Below are 18,063 nucleotides of genomic sequence, written 5' to 3'. Positions count from 1 at the left end.
CCCTTAATTGTCAGGAATCAACAGCCAATGGGGAAAAAGGATGGATTTGCTGCATTGATGTTAGTAGCCTGAAGCTACTGAGATGCCTCATACAGTAACGTATAACATTTCACATTTTACTGTACTCAGGAATGAAAATTAATCATATTTTCACATGAACGTAAGTTTTTCTCTTCTCATTAAATAAATATAAGATCAAAAGCATAAGCTATTACCGCAAGTAAAATGTATTTATGAATATAAAATTCATTTCAGCGACGCAATAATTATGATTTATGCACCATAATCCACATTGATATGAAGGACATTTTAAAGCAAATGTTTCACAGACCATGCAAAATTATTTTTATGTAGATCTTTTTAAATGAAATAAGGCTACATAATAAGCCTAGGCAAATGCAATAATAAATGTATGCAAACCGCAGGTATTTGTGGTGCTGTTCCAAAATGTTAATGGTGATGGAGTCATTGGGCATGAGATGAGATTGGATATGACTAAGACTTAACTGTGTTCCATGAGTGTGCTGCAAAGCATTGGTGCACAGACCATTGGGCCATGTGGCCTGGTTAGCATATTTGTGAATCACTTATCTGTGGTACCTCCCAAAATTCAGTGCAAATGAGACTAATAATGAGTGGTAGTAGGCGTAGCAGTAACATAAGCATCTTTGCAAATAATAATTTGTGTCCCTTAATCACATAACTGATACGTGGCAATGAGGAAGTATTTTGCAATTTAAAATTCATATGCTGTGTTGCAGCTGTGCAGGGAGTGTCTCTTTCAGAAGCATGAGCATGCAGCGGTAGTAGCATAAGTAACGACACATTGAGCCTGCAATTAGCGTGGATTGCTTGCAAATCAAGACACCTTCCTTGCATACACAGCCCCCATGGTTTTGTGTCCGATGTATGAACACGTGTCAGACGAGCAGCAAAATGAGATCATTGGAAGAAACGCATTGTAATGTTGCCAAGCAGTGTCACTCTTCAGTGCAACATTTGTAAGACAGAAAACATACTAAAGAGAATGCTAATTAAGTGTTAAATGAAAAGATAGTTTTAGTGAGAAATATTGCATTTATGTATTATGTACTTTGAATCGCCTTAATTCCTTTCATGATGGGAAGCCTCAATATTTTTAACGCTTTTCCAGGAGCATGCTGCAGAGAGAGAGAGAGATGGAGATATAGACAGTCTGAGACACACTCAGGTGGAGATACAGAGAGAGAGATGCAAATTCAGAGATACACACGCAGAAACACGCAGATGCGTTCACACAGATATGCTAACACACACACAACATGTACACACACAGACGCACAGCTGGTCTTTCTCAAGAATACACACAGAAAACTACATATAACCTTGCAAACATAGACACAACAACACGCGCACACGACACAAAAATGAACACATGGATGAGCCCACACACAAAAACATATGCGCCTACGAACATATACTCACATGCGCACATACGCGGGAACACACAAACTCACAAATACAAAAACACACGTGGACATGTATTACAATATCAAACGATTCAAGTTAGCAGGGAATTACAAATCCCATCTATCATAGGAATTTATATATTTTCTATTTTATTTTATCAGGTAAATCCCACTGAGCTATATCGGTTTTTTCAGAAGCGACCTGGCCATAAATGATCACCCAATTAAATGGCGTATGATGTGAAAATGTACAGCAGCCAAATACTCTAAAAGCATGTTTTTTAATGTGGAGGGAAAAACAGGAAGACCCAGAGGAAAATCCACGCAACCACAGGGAGAACATGCAAACTCCAAATGTTATCTTGATGATGGCCTCACAACAGAACAATTTGTTCATGGCATAATAGTGGTAATTGTCAATGTCTCCTTTACAAAAATGAGCATTGGGCGGAGCTCATCTCCATTGGTAGCTCTGAACCCGGAGTGCAAATTGCTCATCTCTATAACAGGACATATTTCCTCCATAAATTTTAAACGGTTTAATTGTATTTACATTACTTTTCTAGTTGTGACACGAAATAAGTGATGAAATTGCGATCCTGTGCAGTGTTGTGCCTTTTTACGTTAATTCCTTTTTTATCTCTTCTGTTCCCTTGCAGTGATGACGGAAAAATACAAATTACTTGAAGCATCTTATTTAAGAAAAATGCTTTGGCTATTTGATGAAGGCATAGTGAAATTAAGGCATAAAACAATGAAGGAACATGTCATTAAATAAAATACAGAAATAATTGTAAATTAAAAGTTCTATAATCTGTATAATTTTCCGAAAATAATAGCAGAGGCTGTAAATTAAAGCAGTACACTATAACACACATCCTGGAGCTTAGAATTGTCTAATAACATTTCAATTGAATAAAAAATCAACAAATTATCCATATAATTTAGGTTTTTAAAATCAATGTCTCCCTTCTCAAATGAGATTTTGCGTGGTGTGCATTTCCACTGGTGGTCTTCAGCAGCAGAAATTCCTATTTGTGTCATAAATTCCCACAAATGTGCACTCAATTTTACAACTGGAGGAATAAAAAGATAAGATGACCTCTAACCAGGATTAGAACTCATACACTGCCAATTGAGTGCTGCACCAGCAGAAACACCTAGGCAGATGAAATAGAAAAAAATGACAGAGTTCTAAATATAAAGTACTGTAATACTATGTTCTAATATATATGTAATTATGAATATGCTTACAAAAGTTCAAAGGCGTTCAAAACATTATCTTGTATCTTATCTATATAAGAGATGACAATACATAGCTGGATACCATTCCTTAAGGCATGGGTGATTATAAGCAGCAGATATTAGATTCGCACGTACTTTGATAGAATAGTATGCAAAATCACAATATTCTGACTCCCTCCCATATTATAGAATTACAATATAATTGCAAGCAAGTGAAACACGCAGTGGTAGCAATTAGTGATCACATTGACTTTGCTTTTCAACGTGTGATAATGAGTTGCTTGCAGAGCTATCCGTTCACCACAAGTAGAGAAGAACTGACTGCATAGCCTTGCAACTAGCAAGCACTCTGTGCTTCGCAGACTCTCACACTGGTCGTATAATTAGCTAATCCACCACCAGGTTATCTCAAAAACGCAAATCTATAAACTAAGCCCAGGAGTCTACTGAACCAGAAGTTGACGTTCATGCCAAGTGACGATCTTTAGCCAAAGTGAGGAGGGGGAGGGGGGATTTAATTATATGCCTTTACTTCTTTGCAACTTTGGCTTCTGCTTCCCTGAACGAACAATGTATGTTGGTTAAAGTAGCCGAAGTTGGCTGAAGATATAGCATTTTTATTCATTCGGAGTGGATCATGAAGATCATTTTGCACGAAAAAATCACAACGGAAGATAAAACCCATGGGATCTTTCGTAGATAATTTACAGATGGATGTGCAGTAAGAAAATAACTGGATGCAACCACATCTGCTCTCCAGATAAGAGCGAAACTGACTGAATATTGAAGATACTACTCTTTGGTTCAAATCAAGTATTGAAGATACTGTATGACTCTTTTATTTGCAGATTGTAGACATCAATAGCAATAAAACCTGGTTTAAATCCAAATTGACAAGAACAGAACAATGATTCCACAGGGTAAAACAGATCGTGCAATTTTAAGATGAAAAATGTTTACTTATTGCCAATGTTCGTAATGGGACTATAATGTGAATATTTTTGTAGTATGTGTAACAAAAACAATATTAACGGCAATTTTTAACAGATGCAGTAAACATCAGTGTAGTACTCTGGAATTGTATTAATGTTGAAAACGATACAACCTTTAATTAATACACACTAGAAATGGGAATATGTTCTGACCTACAGCAGTAGATCAGTGCACTTGTTCAATTAATCCCATTTAAGATTTCTGGCCATATAAATGCAAGGGGTGTGGGTACTTAGGGTATGAGGTTGTGATGTTAGTGGAATTATTTCCTAATTGTTTCCAATTTTGTAGAACTTATAAACATCAAACCAATGATATTTCAATGCAATGTATCATTGACTGAAAGAGGGAACGATGAAGTAGTGATATTCTATAAAATTTGTAATTTATTTTAATGCAGAGATATTTGTGTTAAGTAATTTTGATGTGGTAAATGACCTGTAAAAGACGTCCCTATTAGAAATAGTCTGCAGATTAAACAATGGAAATTATAGTCTCGACATTTCTGTGCATCTGTATCTAGGGTCGAAGTGCAGGCAAACCCTTTTGTCTTTAATTTATTCCAGTAAGTCTACACCATGTACCAAGGCCCACACAGGACCGTGGAATCCCAACGCTTATCGTGATATCATCGTATTCTAATGTAAGGTCAGTAGGTTTGAACTCTGGGATCGTTACTTATTATAGTTATGCAGCAACAAGGTAGCTCTCAGAGCATGTTTCAACTATTTCAGGGCCTTTGGCACATATTCTTGAGGTTTTATTGCTGTCATATCAGTGCATTTATGGGAATGTAATATCCAGGTCAACTGACTCACTGTTATGTGGGCCTTGTTCCTATAAAGTTAGAAACCTGACTGGCAAATGTACTGTCAAAAGGTCCCATTAATTTTGTTTTGCATACGTTTAAAATAGAGAGAGGAGGGTGACTTTAGCAACAGCTGGTGATGATGTCATACACACAGTAATACCTGAATAAAGTTGAAATACCTTTCTATACATGTGTTGATAATCACTTTAGAGGAATTTTGTGATAACAAATAAGTGCAATGTTTGTATGCTTGGAATTACAGAGCGACAGAAAACAATGATCAGGGAAAAGCACAAATGAAACACATTCTATTGATTGTCCATGAAAGTAAGTGGGCTTGGGCAGGAGAAACCATCCTCTGGAAGGAATGGTGGGCAATGGATTAGACAAGGTAATGACAGTGAAGGTCGTGCTCATTACACACGAAGTGCTTGCCTCAAATGAACCAGAATACCTTGCTGATCTCGTCAAGGAGCATAAACCATCACACAAATTCCGGCCATCCTCACAGCAGCTTTTGGCTTACCATCGAACAAAGACGGTCACTGCATAGTGCACTTTCAAATACGCTTCTGCGGCCGTCAGGAACGCTCTTGCTTCCGATATTAGGAAACCACTGAAGCTATGCACTTTTAAATCTAGATTGAAAACGAATTTCTTTAGAACAATTTTTTGTGTTTAGTTTGTTGTCCTTCCCCCGCACCTCCAATTAGTATGGTTGGCTACATACAGTGCAAAAGAAGTTTAACATACATATGTACATACACAACAGTGGAAACATCCAAGAAGTCGACCTCCGTGAAGATATAGCAATAAGATGAACTCATGTGAGATGCATTGGGGCATCGATTCTTAGAGATATCAAAACCATAAGTCAACGAGCATCATAATATATCTGTAGTATAGTAAACTACGGCGGGAGACCACTTGACGGGTAGCACACTTTATTAACACTTGTCTTGCCACAATAACACGTGTGGTCACTACAGCTCACGCTACACGTTCCACCCGACACGTGTGGTTACTACAGCTCACGCTACACGTTCCACCCGACACGTGTGGTTACTACAGCTCACGCTACACGGTCCACCCGGCTACACACACACAGGCATTCCAGCCCCGTAGCATCCGGGGGAACCTCCAGACCCACCCCAGCTTGGGTACGGGTCACGACCACTGGGTCCCGCGGCCCGGCCCTCACACGGACGTCCGGCCCCGGGTCCCAAGGTCCCGCCTCTGAGCCACACAGGGTCCCGGTCCTTACAAGGACAGCGGGACTAGGTGTCTCAGGGCCCTATCTCTTCCTCCTCCGTCTTCCGTCTTCACTGGTCACCAACTCCCCGAGCGCCCACGCGCACCGCCTTATATAGCCCTCCGCTCCGAGGAGACGGAGCCTATGCGGACCGCGATGTGAGCACCCACCCTAGTCGACCAATCACCACGCGCTGCCACACGATCCCTTCTTCCAGCTTGTGTCAGCGCACACAACCAATCACCACGCGCTGCCACACGATCCATCACTGTCAGCGCGCGTCACCAACACACAGCCAATCACCATCACATAACCCATGACCCCGCGCTGACCTACGATCCCTCGCTGTCAGCGCGCGTCACCAACACACAGCCAATCACCACGCGCTGCCCCACGATCCCTACTGCCAGCGCGTATCACCACTACATATCCATTAGAAGTCTCTCTTATCTGACTGCTCCCATCAAGAGCGCAAACTAAATTAGGTAGAATTTAAAGACAATTATCGGAAAATTTACTCTCCAAGCATTATTTAGCAACAAAGAAAGAGAATTGACCTTAAGCGACTGCTTTAAAATTTTATTTTCAAATGGAAACGTATTTGCAACACCTTTAAATAATTCTTTTCATAACAATAAACCCATTTATATTCCGAAAGAAAATATATATTTCCTTTCCGTTGACAATATTCGCCAATGATATGTAAACTAGCTCATGTGTGGCTCTAGCAGGACTTGTGCTGCCTCCCTTTGATGCATTGCAGCAAGATGAGTCGGGAGTCAGATTACATAGAAAACTTCTACAAAGGCTTCCCAGCGTCTGTACACGAAACCCAACTGCCAAAGCTGTCAATCCTGACACAATGTGTATAACTTTGTTCTTGCATTGACTGATCCATCTATCTTTTTTACATGCCCCTAGAGGTGACATTTGAATGTTGGTTGGGCAAATGTGCTGAAAATAAAACTGGAGTAGATAGGGTGCTCTCAATGCCAAGATGATCGTACATATTTTCCTTATTGATATCTATATTTTTTGCTGTTATCTAAATATAAACTAACAATGGGAGTAAAAAAAATCACTAGATACAGTATGAGCATAATATATAAAAAATGGTCCACATTAAGGTCATAGGATTACATTTTACTGAACTACACATACTATAGATGCTAGTGTATTGCTATTCCAGCTGAATAGCCAAGTATTTATGACATTGGTTCAACTTGCATGTGGTCGATGGTTTGATTCCCTCTATTGCTTAATAATTTTAGAGGTGAATTAGTTAACAATAAATAATGTTCCATATTTAAACCAGATGGCAATCCATTGATAAATGTATTTCATAAGGGAGACCTGGAGTGAATACGACCTTGCAACAAGGCAAGATAAAATATAAAGTAGCATCATATCAACATTTTTGGTGGTGAATAGAATATTAATTTGAAAATGTTAGTGTCTCTCTGCTGAAACAAATGTTGGTTATGTTAATTTTTGTTAGAGACCATAAACCAACAGTGGAAACCCCACATTCCCATGGTAGATGTGAGTCTCTAAAGAATATCAGCCTGTTGTTTTTTTACAAAACAAGCTTGTTTTATTGACCCTTTATGGATAATTGTCTGAGTCAAGTTTCAAATGGCATTTTAATTCACGAACTTCAAATTGTGATATGAGTGCTCTGCCACAAACACCATAATTGTAATATATATTGTATGATGTATTGTCAATAACAATTATATGTGACACTGGACATTTTAATTGAATGTGTAGTGTCTTCTCCCCACTCTTATCTACCTTTCACCTCGCTTATCCTGCACTCAGCAGTTCTGCTCTCAGCGACTCCGCACACAGCGTCTTCACACACAGCGTCTCCTCACACAGCTTCTCCACACACAGCGTCTTCGCACACAGCGTCGCACATAGCAACTCTACACCTCCACCGCTGCCCTAACCTACGCTCCCTCAGACCCGCTCACCCGTCTGTCCCGGGCAGGGGGATCAGCCATCACTCGCCCGGCGACGGCGTGAGGGTTGAGGTTGCGTTGACGGCTGGAGCGGCAGCGGCGAGATGTCTTCACACTTGGTCCCCGGCAACAACAATCCGCTCTGCTCACGCACACGCCCTTATATTCCTCTGCTAATCATCCGAGAATTATCCGAGACCTCTGGTGCGTCTCTTTAAGCTCTCGCTAGGCTGGCATCTGTTGGCCCATCAATCAACCGTTATCTCCCGTCTCCCTGGCAACACCTCCGGTGTCAGCGTGCACAACTGGTCGACCCCATTTGCACCTGCTTCGCCCCTTACAACTGCCGGTTTGTCCGTGCAAATCTCACGTGCACCTGTTTGCCCTCAGTTGCCCTCGGTTATCAGTGCGCACCGCGTATTTCACTACTCTACAAATGTATGCCTCATAGCCAGTATTTCATATGCACAGTGAGGGAAAAAGTATTTGATCCCCTGCTGATTTTGTATGTTTTCCCACTGACAAAGAAATGATCAGTCTATAATATTAATGGTAGGTTTATTTGAACAGTGAGAGACAGAATAACAAGAACAAAATCCAGAAAAACGCATGTCAAAAATGTTATAAATTGATTTGCATTTTAATGAGGGAAATAAGTATTTGACCCCTCTGCAAAAAATGACTTAGTACTTGGTGGCAAAACCCTTGTTGGCAATCACAGAGGTCAGACGTTTCTTCTAGTTGGCCACCAGGTTTGCACACATCTCAGGAGGGATTTTGTCCCACTCCTCTTTGCAGATCTTCTCCAAGTCATTAAGGTTTCGAGGCTGACGTTTGGCAACTCAAACCTTCAGCTCCCTCCACAGATTTTCTGAGATTAAGGTCTGTAGACGGGCTAGGCCACTCCAGGACCTTAATGTGCTTCTTCTTGAGCCACTCCTTTGTTGCCTTGGCCGTGTGTTTTGGGTCATTGTCATGCTGGAATACCCATCCACGACCCATTTTCAATGCCCTGGCTGAGGGAAGGAGGTTCTCACCCAAGATTTGACGGTACATGGCCCCGTCCATCGTCCCTTTGATGCGGTGAAGTTGTCCTGTCCCCTTAGCAGAAAAACACCCCCAAAGCATAATGTTTTCACCTCCATGTTTGACGGTGGGGATGGTGTTCTTGGGGTCATAGGCAGCATTCCTCCTCCTCCAAACACGGCGAGTTGAGTTGATGCCAAAGAGCTCCATTTTGGTCTCATCTGACTACAACACTTTCACCCAGTTGTCCTCTGAATCATTCAGATGTTCATTGGCAAACTTCAGACGGGCATGTATATGTGCTTTCTTGAGCAGGGGGACCTTGCAGGCACTGCAGGATTTCAGTCCTTCACGGTGTAGTGTGTTACCAACTGTTTTCTTGGTGACTATGGTCCCAGCTGCCTTGAGATCATTGACAAGATCCTCCCGTGTAGTTCTGGGCTGATTCCTCACCGTTCTCATGATCATTGCAACTCCACGAGGGGAGATCTTGCATGGAGCCCCAGGCCGAGGGAGATTGACAGTTATTTTGTGTTTCTTCCATTTGCGAATAATCGCACCAACTGTTGTCACCTTCTCACCAAGCTGCTTGGCGATGGTGTTGTAGCGCATTCCAGCCTTGTGTAGGTCTACAATCTTGTTCCTGACATCCTTGGAGAGCTCTTTGGTCTTTGCCATGGTGGAGAGTTTGGAATCTGATTGATTGATTGCTTCTGTGAACAGGTGTCTTTTATACAGGTAACAAGCTGAGATTAGGAGCACTCATTTTAAGAGTGTGCTCCTAATCTCAGCTCGTTACCTGTATATAGGACACCTGGGAGCCAGAAATCTTTCTGATTGAGAGGGGGTCAAATACTTATTTCCCTCATTGAAATGCAAATCATTTTATAACATTTTTGACATGCGTTTTTCTGGATTTTGTTGTTGTTATTCTGTCTCTCACTGTTCAAATAAACCTACCATTGAAATGATAGACTGATCATTTCTTTGTCAGTGGGCAAACGTACAAAATCAGCAGGGGATCAAATACTTTTTTCCCTCACTGTAAGCTAACGCAAAACTCACTTTTGTCCCAGGCAACTTGGGCATTGCATGCAATATATTTGGAAACAAAGTATTAACATACAGAATGTAAAAGATTACCATCTCATTAATTGTTGTATTGTTTTGTGGGTAAAGCAGTACTTTGAATTGTTTTGGTGAAGAGTTATATAATCTCAATATGAATATCAATTACAGTGGATACAATGCAATACATATTGCTCACAGAAAACAGCAGTATAGATCTGATGTGAAATGCAATGCAGTATGGAAAATTAGCTTTAAGCAATGTAGGTTTGTGGTTGGGGTGACTATAAATAGAATGTAGTACCTCTGTAATCTTGATTAGGCATGGACATCATGGATGTGAACTTCTTGTTTGTAAATATAAAATTGTAGGATTCATGTGAATAAAATATAAGTTAAATCTAATTTAGTTTTTTAGATTTGACAAAATTCACAGTAATGCTTAAATACGTTCCGAACCAGATTCCATGATAGAGCATATCACCTGCAGTAGATTGGTATTAAATACTCAATAACATCATTCACAACAGCCAGCCTTGCTCTGTTTTTTTAAGACAAATTTCCACATTTGAAATTGGCCTTAAAACGTTTGCAGACATTAAGCCAACTGTGTCCCAAATTAAGGCAATGCTTAGATATATTTTGAAAAACAAAAATGTGTATCAATAGACTCTCAATGTTTTACATTTATCTGGATTTCATATTTGTACTTCAAATTAGGATAAGAACAAATATATGTGGAAAGTCTTAACATTGCTATTTTTTATTCAAAGTGCATGTGGCTGAATTATGAATGAGATGCTTTACCCCCAGCCTTAGATTATAATCATTAGCTGGGAGTCGGGTAGAATGGGGAAAATATATTTTTTTAAAGAAGATTGGTAGCGTGGTTGGGTGTTTGGAATTAAGGTGGCAATTGTAAAGTATGAACCGCATAGATAGTGCTTTTTCAATCAATTTCTACACCTTCACATAGAAAACGTCTTTGCATGGATGCTTAGAGCAGTCATTGAAATGACCCATTCGCATATGTACACTACTTAAACAAAACCTAATTTATTTTACAGCAGGGATGTTTATTTTTATAATTTAGTATAACATTATAAATAGGGCAGAGTTCTGCCTATTTTGATGAACACATTTTCCACACAATAGTTTTAAACAAAATAACAATTAGGATCAGTAAATGATGGGAAAAAATGCTCACAACAGAAAACTTAATGCGGCCAGAAAAAAATAGATTTAACCACGAACAAATGTATGCAGTATTGTATACACAATAGCTCTCAAGCCTTATGCACCACCAGCTCCATAGAACTGGATGTGTGGCCTTCATGTTGTTTTAAACCACCACTCAAAAGCTTTAGAAACTGTGGCAAACCAACAGACAGTAGTATACAAATACACAATACCTTATTAAGACTCACCAGTATCTGCAAAATGCATTACATCAATGCAGTAATTTTCAGCTTCTGCATGTGCATAGCGGCCAACATAGTCCCTTAAGTTTATTTGCTTTTGTAAATAGATGTTGTGGGGATCTCACTACATTGTGCTTCAAGCCAAACAAACTGGATTACATTGCTGGCAACGCAAATAAGTGGTGAATTGATTTGAAGCTTTCGTGACTGCAGGAATTACTCTTTGGTTCTTTTGGTAAAGTCACGTAGAAATTAAATAAATGAAATAATAGAATACGACGTTTCGATTGCAACACAAGCAACCGTCATCAGGTAAAACTAAATTTGAGAGAGAGACAAAACACAGACACGGAGACACACAGACAGACACAAAAGCAGAGAGAGACAACACAGAGACACAGAGAGAGACACACAACATAGACACACAGAGACCCAATGCCTCTGTGTCGAGGTCTTAAATAGAGAGGGGGGGGGGGGCAGAGAGAGAGGTGGGTCTGGAGCAAAGAAATTAGCATGTCACTGAAAGACTCAACAAGACTGGTACATTTTAGAGAGAATTGTGTGGAAATCCACCCCGAAGTGACCAAGGGAGAGAAAGAGCGAATGGACCTATGAGAGCCTGGTAAATTTTAGAGAGAGAAATAGGCAGTTTGAGAAAACAAAATGTAGCTACACATTTCCCCAAAATTTGTGGTAAATAGTTAACCGTACTTTAAACAGCATGGGCCTCTCATAGGGTTACGGGAAGGGTCAGGTTCCCGAGAACGATCCGTGACCCAAATTTTCCGTATGTCACAAACTTTACAATTTTCCCTCCATAATCAAAATATATATGCCTCCGCTACTGTTTTCCCTCAGTACTGCATCGCGCTGTTCGTTTTCATCACGACTTGTATCGTATCGATGTATAACACTACCCATAATTAAACTAGTGGAGCATACACTGTATCCAATTGTTTATGAATACCAAGAAAATTTTAATATTAATTGTTAATAAAAAGCAGTCGCTTCTGAATGTTCGTTTGCCATTCATTAAGCTAGGCCTAGACTTCTCCGATCGCTGTTGGCTGAGACCATGATCAATCAAAGTGTAATTGTGTTAAATGAAATACCTACAGGAAATAGCTCATGAAATAAACTTAAAATGAAGAAAACTAGCAATATAAACATGGGAAAAAATATAGTTCTCGGCATAGAAAACAAACAATTACATTATGCTACAAAAGGAAAATAATTACGTAACGCTACATAAAAAGCAATTGACCGTAATCCAAGTGAAGCTTGGGATTGGTGAAGGCGGCAGTGGCATCTAGACACTCTGTAAATTTAAAATCGCATTATAAGTTGAATTAGTATTTTATGTATACGTGTATGATTATTAATGTGTTTTGCCTGCGTGTATGCGCTCGTGTTCATGTCAACAGGAGCTGGTGGGCAGTAACCCCCCGCAGAGGAACTGGAAGGGAATTGCCATTGCCCTGCTGGTCATTATGATTGTCTGCTCACTCATCGTCACCTCCGTGATTCTCCTTACTCCGGGTAAGACTAATGCAAACCTTGAACTTTATTCATCTGTATCATTCGTCACTATTTTAATCAGTCGCAATGTTTTGTCCATATGTAGACACAGTAAATATACTCCATCCAAATGATAGGCAGGAGTTGCTGTTTTTTGGCATAGCCTGATAAAATGAACCCTCTACAAACTGGATGTTGTGACGCCCCAATGTAAAGCACTGCTTTATTATGATGATCATGAAAATGTACTCCTCAAATTAAGTTTAAATCGTTTTTATTTCCTTTTGCAAACTATACTTGTTACGTTTTGACATTTTTATTCTTAACGAGAATGTAAATTATTTGAACTCAACGTGCCTCAGTATTGACACTTGCTTTGTAATTAAGAGTTCACACCTCCCAGAGTTCAAACTAGTCTAGACACCCACTTGCAGGCACAAAAAGGTGTCTTGTTGGAATTAGAAGAGCAAGTCAGTTGTTGAGATATTCGTTCATAGTTTGCATGTGTTCTTGTCCATGTGTTCTTAAATGCAGCTTCTACTTCATATGAGATGCTTATTGACCTTTACCAAGACTTTTGTAAAATATAAATATACATTGCACGTAGGGCAAGGTATCCATTACCAGAATCCGTTGACTATATTGTTTAGAATTATGTAGCAATATATAAACATAAGGCTAATTGGGATGTAAATCCATGTAAACCCTCTGATTTATTCATCACATTGTTATTATTGTCTCTAGCCTGAAACGACTGCAGTTATAAATTAGTTGATATTGGGATCATGCCAACTCGTTACAGGAGACAGTGCTTAAACAACCAAAATCTGTTGAATCTGCTCAGACATTATTTTATTAATTGGCTGTTTACTGGTTGTATTTAGAAGCTGTGTTTATTGTAGGATAATTTCATTTTATATAGTGTCATACTGTCGTTCATGCCAACAGCATCCCACAACGCTGTACATGAATTATATATAAAGACCAAATCCCATTTACGCGGTTGGCCATGTACGGCACGAAAGAAGCCCAACACATACATACCAAGTAAATGAAAACCCTACTACCAAGCAAAATCTAAAATTAATAAACAAATTAAGAAATCGCACACAAAAAAAAACATTTGCAGTTACCTTACAGCGGCCATTTATTTGCATGTTCAATGCTCAACACACATTAACTCTGTTCCATGCCCTTTCACAATATGAAAAAAAAATACAATATATATTAAAAAGACAGGCAAACTGCTCGGTTAGTGCCTCAGCTTTGAACTAGTTGCACATCACGTGACTTCCTTTCCTGCCCACAATTCTCAAGTGTTTTAAATTTCTGGGGCCCATTGACCATAAATCTGCAGTGCTCCACACTGGGAGATATCGAGTGTGTTCTGAGGGTCCGTGGGCCCCTGAATTCTGTGCAGGGATGTGCCGTCAGGGGAGGCAGGGGAGGCAGAGCCTCACCTGTCATACTCCAATGAAAATAGCTGTTACGAAAAAAAAAAGAATAATCAAATAAAATAAATATTAAGATTTTTCCACTGATCTGTGTTATAAATGTCATTTCTGTACGATTACAATCATTTTTATAGTCAAAATCGCCAAATTTGCGGAGCTCTGCTGAAAATACAGGAAGAGACGAGAGGTGAGGCAGCGACGAGCTAAGCCTCCCCTCTGATTGCGCAACCCCTCAGTAACTGGATGGAGCACGGGCAATAAGCGCGTGCCTGTTACTATCTCAGTATGTCACCAATGTAATGTTTGTAGACCCCTTCATTTCAATGTCCTCGCCTTCCATACTCCAGGTAACTTATTTCACGTCTGTGTATAAAGATGTTTAGGCTCGCTGGTCTCGTCATGAAACTGCAATGAAAAAGCACCAGGGGAGGCAGCTATCACATCTGCCTCACTGAGGGGGACGTGTGTAACACGCCCTCCTCAGTGAGGACATGCCCCCCTCAGTGAGGCCACGCCCCCCTCCGTGAGGCCACGCCCCCCCTCAGTGTGTGAATCTGGCTCTGACACTAGCCAGTGCCTCCCCAGCCATTGACCTCACCGCACGTCACTGATTCTGTGAGCATGACGGCCAAAGGGCTCACGTGTTTGGTGTAGTGCAAGCAGCTCATTGGTGTTCTGTGGAGAAAGCCGTCAAAAGACATGTGGTTCTTACAATCCCTTGCGCTTTGCGATGCCATCACCTACATAGCCGTTCGTGACTGGCTTTGTTGAAAATGCAGTGTCCCTTTCAAACATGCATGTACGTGTGTGTGCATGTGCATATGTGTGTGTACGATGATTGCATTGGCCAATCATCTCAGTCAGTCAACCCATGGCACCTCGGTCTGTCCGTGACCTCCTGCCAGTGGGCATTCGACACTTCACGTGGCCTTAAAGTGCACATAGCCTGACACAATTGCTGTGGTGACGTCACCACCACTTAGTGGTGAATGGCGGTTGCTGTTGTACATTTATAGTTTCCATTTGAGTAGTGTAGGCCCAGACGAGAGTATCCCGCTTCTTGTGGCTTAACAAAGGGAATGATTTTTTCGATAATGTTTTCTTGGTGTTAATGTTTTCTTTGGTATTAGGCGATATTACTGAAATCACCGTACCATGACACGTCAAGGACTGGTTAGGGAGGATAGAATGACATCGGGTAACTGGTGAGGATGAGAGTAGAGGCGTAGCTTGGATATTTTGCGCCCGGGGACGAACTATAAAATTGGCGCCCCCCCCCCCCCCCCCCCGTTTATTCACATTTTCCTATTACATCGAATAAGGAATAACAATTTAAATTGTAATGAAACATTGTATTTAAAGAAGCAAATTTATAGAAATTATATTACATGGCTCACTCAGTCACTGTCGTAGACTGGTTGACATAGTCTACAAAAGATTATTTTTTCTTGATTTCACTGTCGCAAACTGGTCAATCACGTAATCAAAATCAGTTTTTTCCAATGTTTCTCTTTCAACGCTAAGAAGAGCAAGATCGCTGAGACGATCTTGTCCCATTGAAGCACGCAAATACGACAAAATAAGTTTCAATTTGCTGAACGACCGCTCACAGCTTGCAATTGAAACTGCTATTGTTAATACAATTTGCAGTGAAATTCGCAAATTCGGAAATACGTCGTCTCCATGAAACACAATAAAACCAAGAAGATCCAAAGGAGTTTCTGGTAGAACTTCATTCCGGTTACTGAGCAGCATTTTGGAATCTCCAATTTCTGTGAAAAGTTCGTGGCCATTGATGTCGGTGTCATAGAAATTTCCAAAATCTGTGCAATTTCGACGAATTGCATCGACATCTGTGTCGGATAGAAGAGTTTGTACGTCCAGCAGAAATCCAAATTTTGTGTTCAGGTCTTTTTAGTCGTAAAAACCGTGTTGACATCTCCTGTTGAAGTCGATAAAATACACTCTTCATAACGTGCACAATTTCTTCTTCTGCTGAAAGTCCTGCAACTCTTGCCAGTTCTCCTGGCATCTTCCAACGTCGCCTAATTCTTCTGTCCACATCGATCCCCCAGGCTGTGCATCTTGTTTTGGCGTTTTCTACAGCAACTTGGCTCAAATCATCACGAAGCTTGACAAATTCATGCTCCAAAGATTCAAGATCAGTTGTTGCTTCCTTGAAATTCATAGTAGGATCATGTAAGCGCTTCTGATCACTTCTGGTTTCAGGCGTCATAGTTACGTCCTCCGATAATTTGTCTAGTAGCCCTACTAGTTCATCCAGTCCTTCATAGATAGCTTTAACAGCTTCTGATCGTGCACTCCAGCGTGTTTCAGCCTCCCGCTTTACTGTGATGGGCACAGCTTGTTTAACTCTTCCCAAAGAATTGTTGAACGAGAAACAAATATATACTTTCAACTGTTCCAAAAAATGTGACGACAAGTGGATCCTGTTTAGCTGAGTGTACTCCTGCTAAGTTTAAGCTGTGGTTGTCACAGTTGACAGACAATGCTCTGTGATTTTTGTCACATATTCGTTGTTGAAGGCCGGATATATGCCCAGTCATCACAGCAGCATTGTCATAACATTGTGCCCGACAGTCGGCTAGAGGTATGTTGTCAGATTTCAGTCTCTCGACGATGACTCTTTCTAGGCTTGCTGCATCTTTTGCATGTATCTCGATATAACCTAAAAATGATTCTTTGATAGTTACTTTTTTAGTTTGAAAATCCACATCCACAAATTTTATGACCTGAGAAAGCTGTTCCCGATGTCCTAGATTAGGAGTTGAGTCAAGTAAGATACCGTAGTATTTGTTTTTCCTGATATCACTCAACAATTGGTTCTTTACAGTCGACGCAAGTATGTGGATAAATTCATTCTGGATTTCCGGTGACAAATAAGAAACTGATCCCGGATTTTCTCCTGCGTGCTGTACGTGTTTTGCTAACAATGGGTCATACTGAGCAACGAGTTTGATCAGCGCGAGAAAGTTTCCAACATTTTTATCCTCATCCGCATTCAAATTTTCCGCGTACCAAAATGTAATTACATGACATGTAGGCTGTGTGTGGCGGGATATATAAACTTTTAGGTTGAGGTGTAGATTTGTGCAGTAGTTTCAGGCTGCCGCGCCCGCCGCAATAAGTTATATTGTAAAGTTGTAAGCCTCATTTTGGCGCCCCTTTACCTTGGCGCCCGGGGACATATGTACCCCCCTGCCCCCCCATAGCTACGCCTCTGGATGAGAGGTAGTGATGAGAGATAAGGAATTAATTCACTGTGGCAAAGATAAGTCACAAAGTGCGATGGCAGCATGCCATCTATGAAGTGGAGAGTGAAGTGAAGGGAGCTTGGAGTTGAAGGGAAATGTTTTGAAGGGAAATGTAGTGATGATATGGGAGTTATCTGGAAATGGTGGCTCTTGGGAGGGGTTATGGGATGAAATATGAATTATTGGAGGGTAAGAGTAAGAGAGGTGGATGGCTCGTGGGTGGGAAAGGAATGGGGGTGATGGGGTGAGGTGAATGAGTGAGCGGATGTACAAAAACATTGTTAGAGTAATGTGAATTAAAAGGAAAAGGCAAGGGTAGAATTATATTTGATGGTGTGATAGAAGGCAGATAACTGATCGTGTGCTGGGGTACATGCATTTTTTATCGTTATTTATCTATTCATTTTTTTATTTGCTCAGTGGGGTTTTGTTTTTGTATTATCTGTGTACGGAACTGGATAATTGATGTGCAGCGTTGTGGGATGCAATTACATGAATTACACTATATAAAATGCAATTATTACGTATACGAAGACTGGCACGGTCCTTACAAGTCATACTTCTTCAGAGAAAACAATGTTCGTTTGA

At 40.5% G+C, this 18,063-nt stretch overlaps 1 protein-coding gene across 4 annotated transcripts in view; it reads left to right on the top strand.

The window, feature by feature from the left end:
• LOC144931170 (inactive dipeptidyl peptidase 10-like) overlaps window positions 1-18,063 on the top strand; it is a 675,556-nt gene that overhangs the window by 373,999 nt on the left and 283,494 nt on the right. For 3 of the 4 annotated variants that reach the window (XM_078855037.1, XM_078855038.1, XM_078855036.1), the window contains exon 2: window positions 12,653-12,767. The exons of the other annotated variant lie outside the window; for it this stretch is intronic. In XM_078855037.1, the coding sequence (XP_078711163.1) occupies window positions 12,653-12,767 (115 nt within the window). The remainder of the gene's footprint in view (window positions 1-12,652; window positions 12,768-18,063) is intronic. 4 annotated transcript variants of the gene reach the window in all.

The sequence above is a fragment of the Lampetra fluviatilis genome, chromosome 1, assembly GCF_964198595.1.
Source record: "Lampetra fluviatilis chromosome 1, kcLamFluv1.1, whole genome shotgun sequence".
Classification (NCBI taxonomy): Eukaryota; Metazoa; Chordata; class Hyperoartia; order Petromyzontiformes; family Petromyzontidae; genus Lampetra; species Lampetra fluviatilis.
The sequence above is the reverse complement of the archived record's forward strand: the minus strand, read 5'-3'. Positions and strand labels throughout refer to the sequence as shown.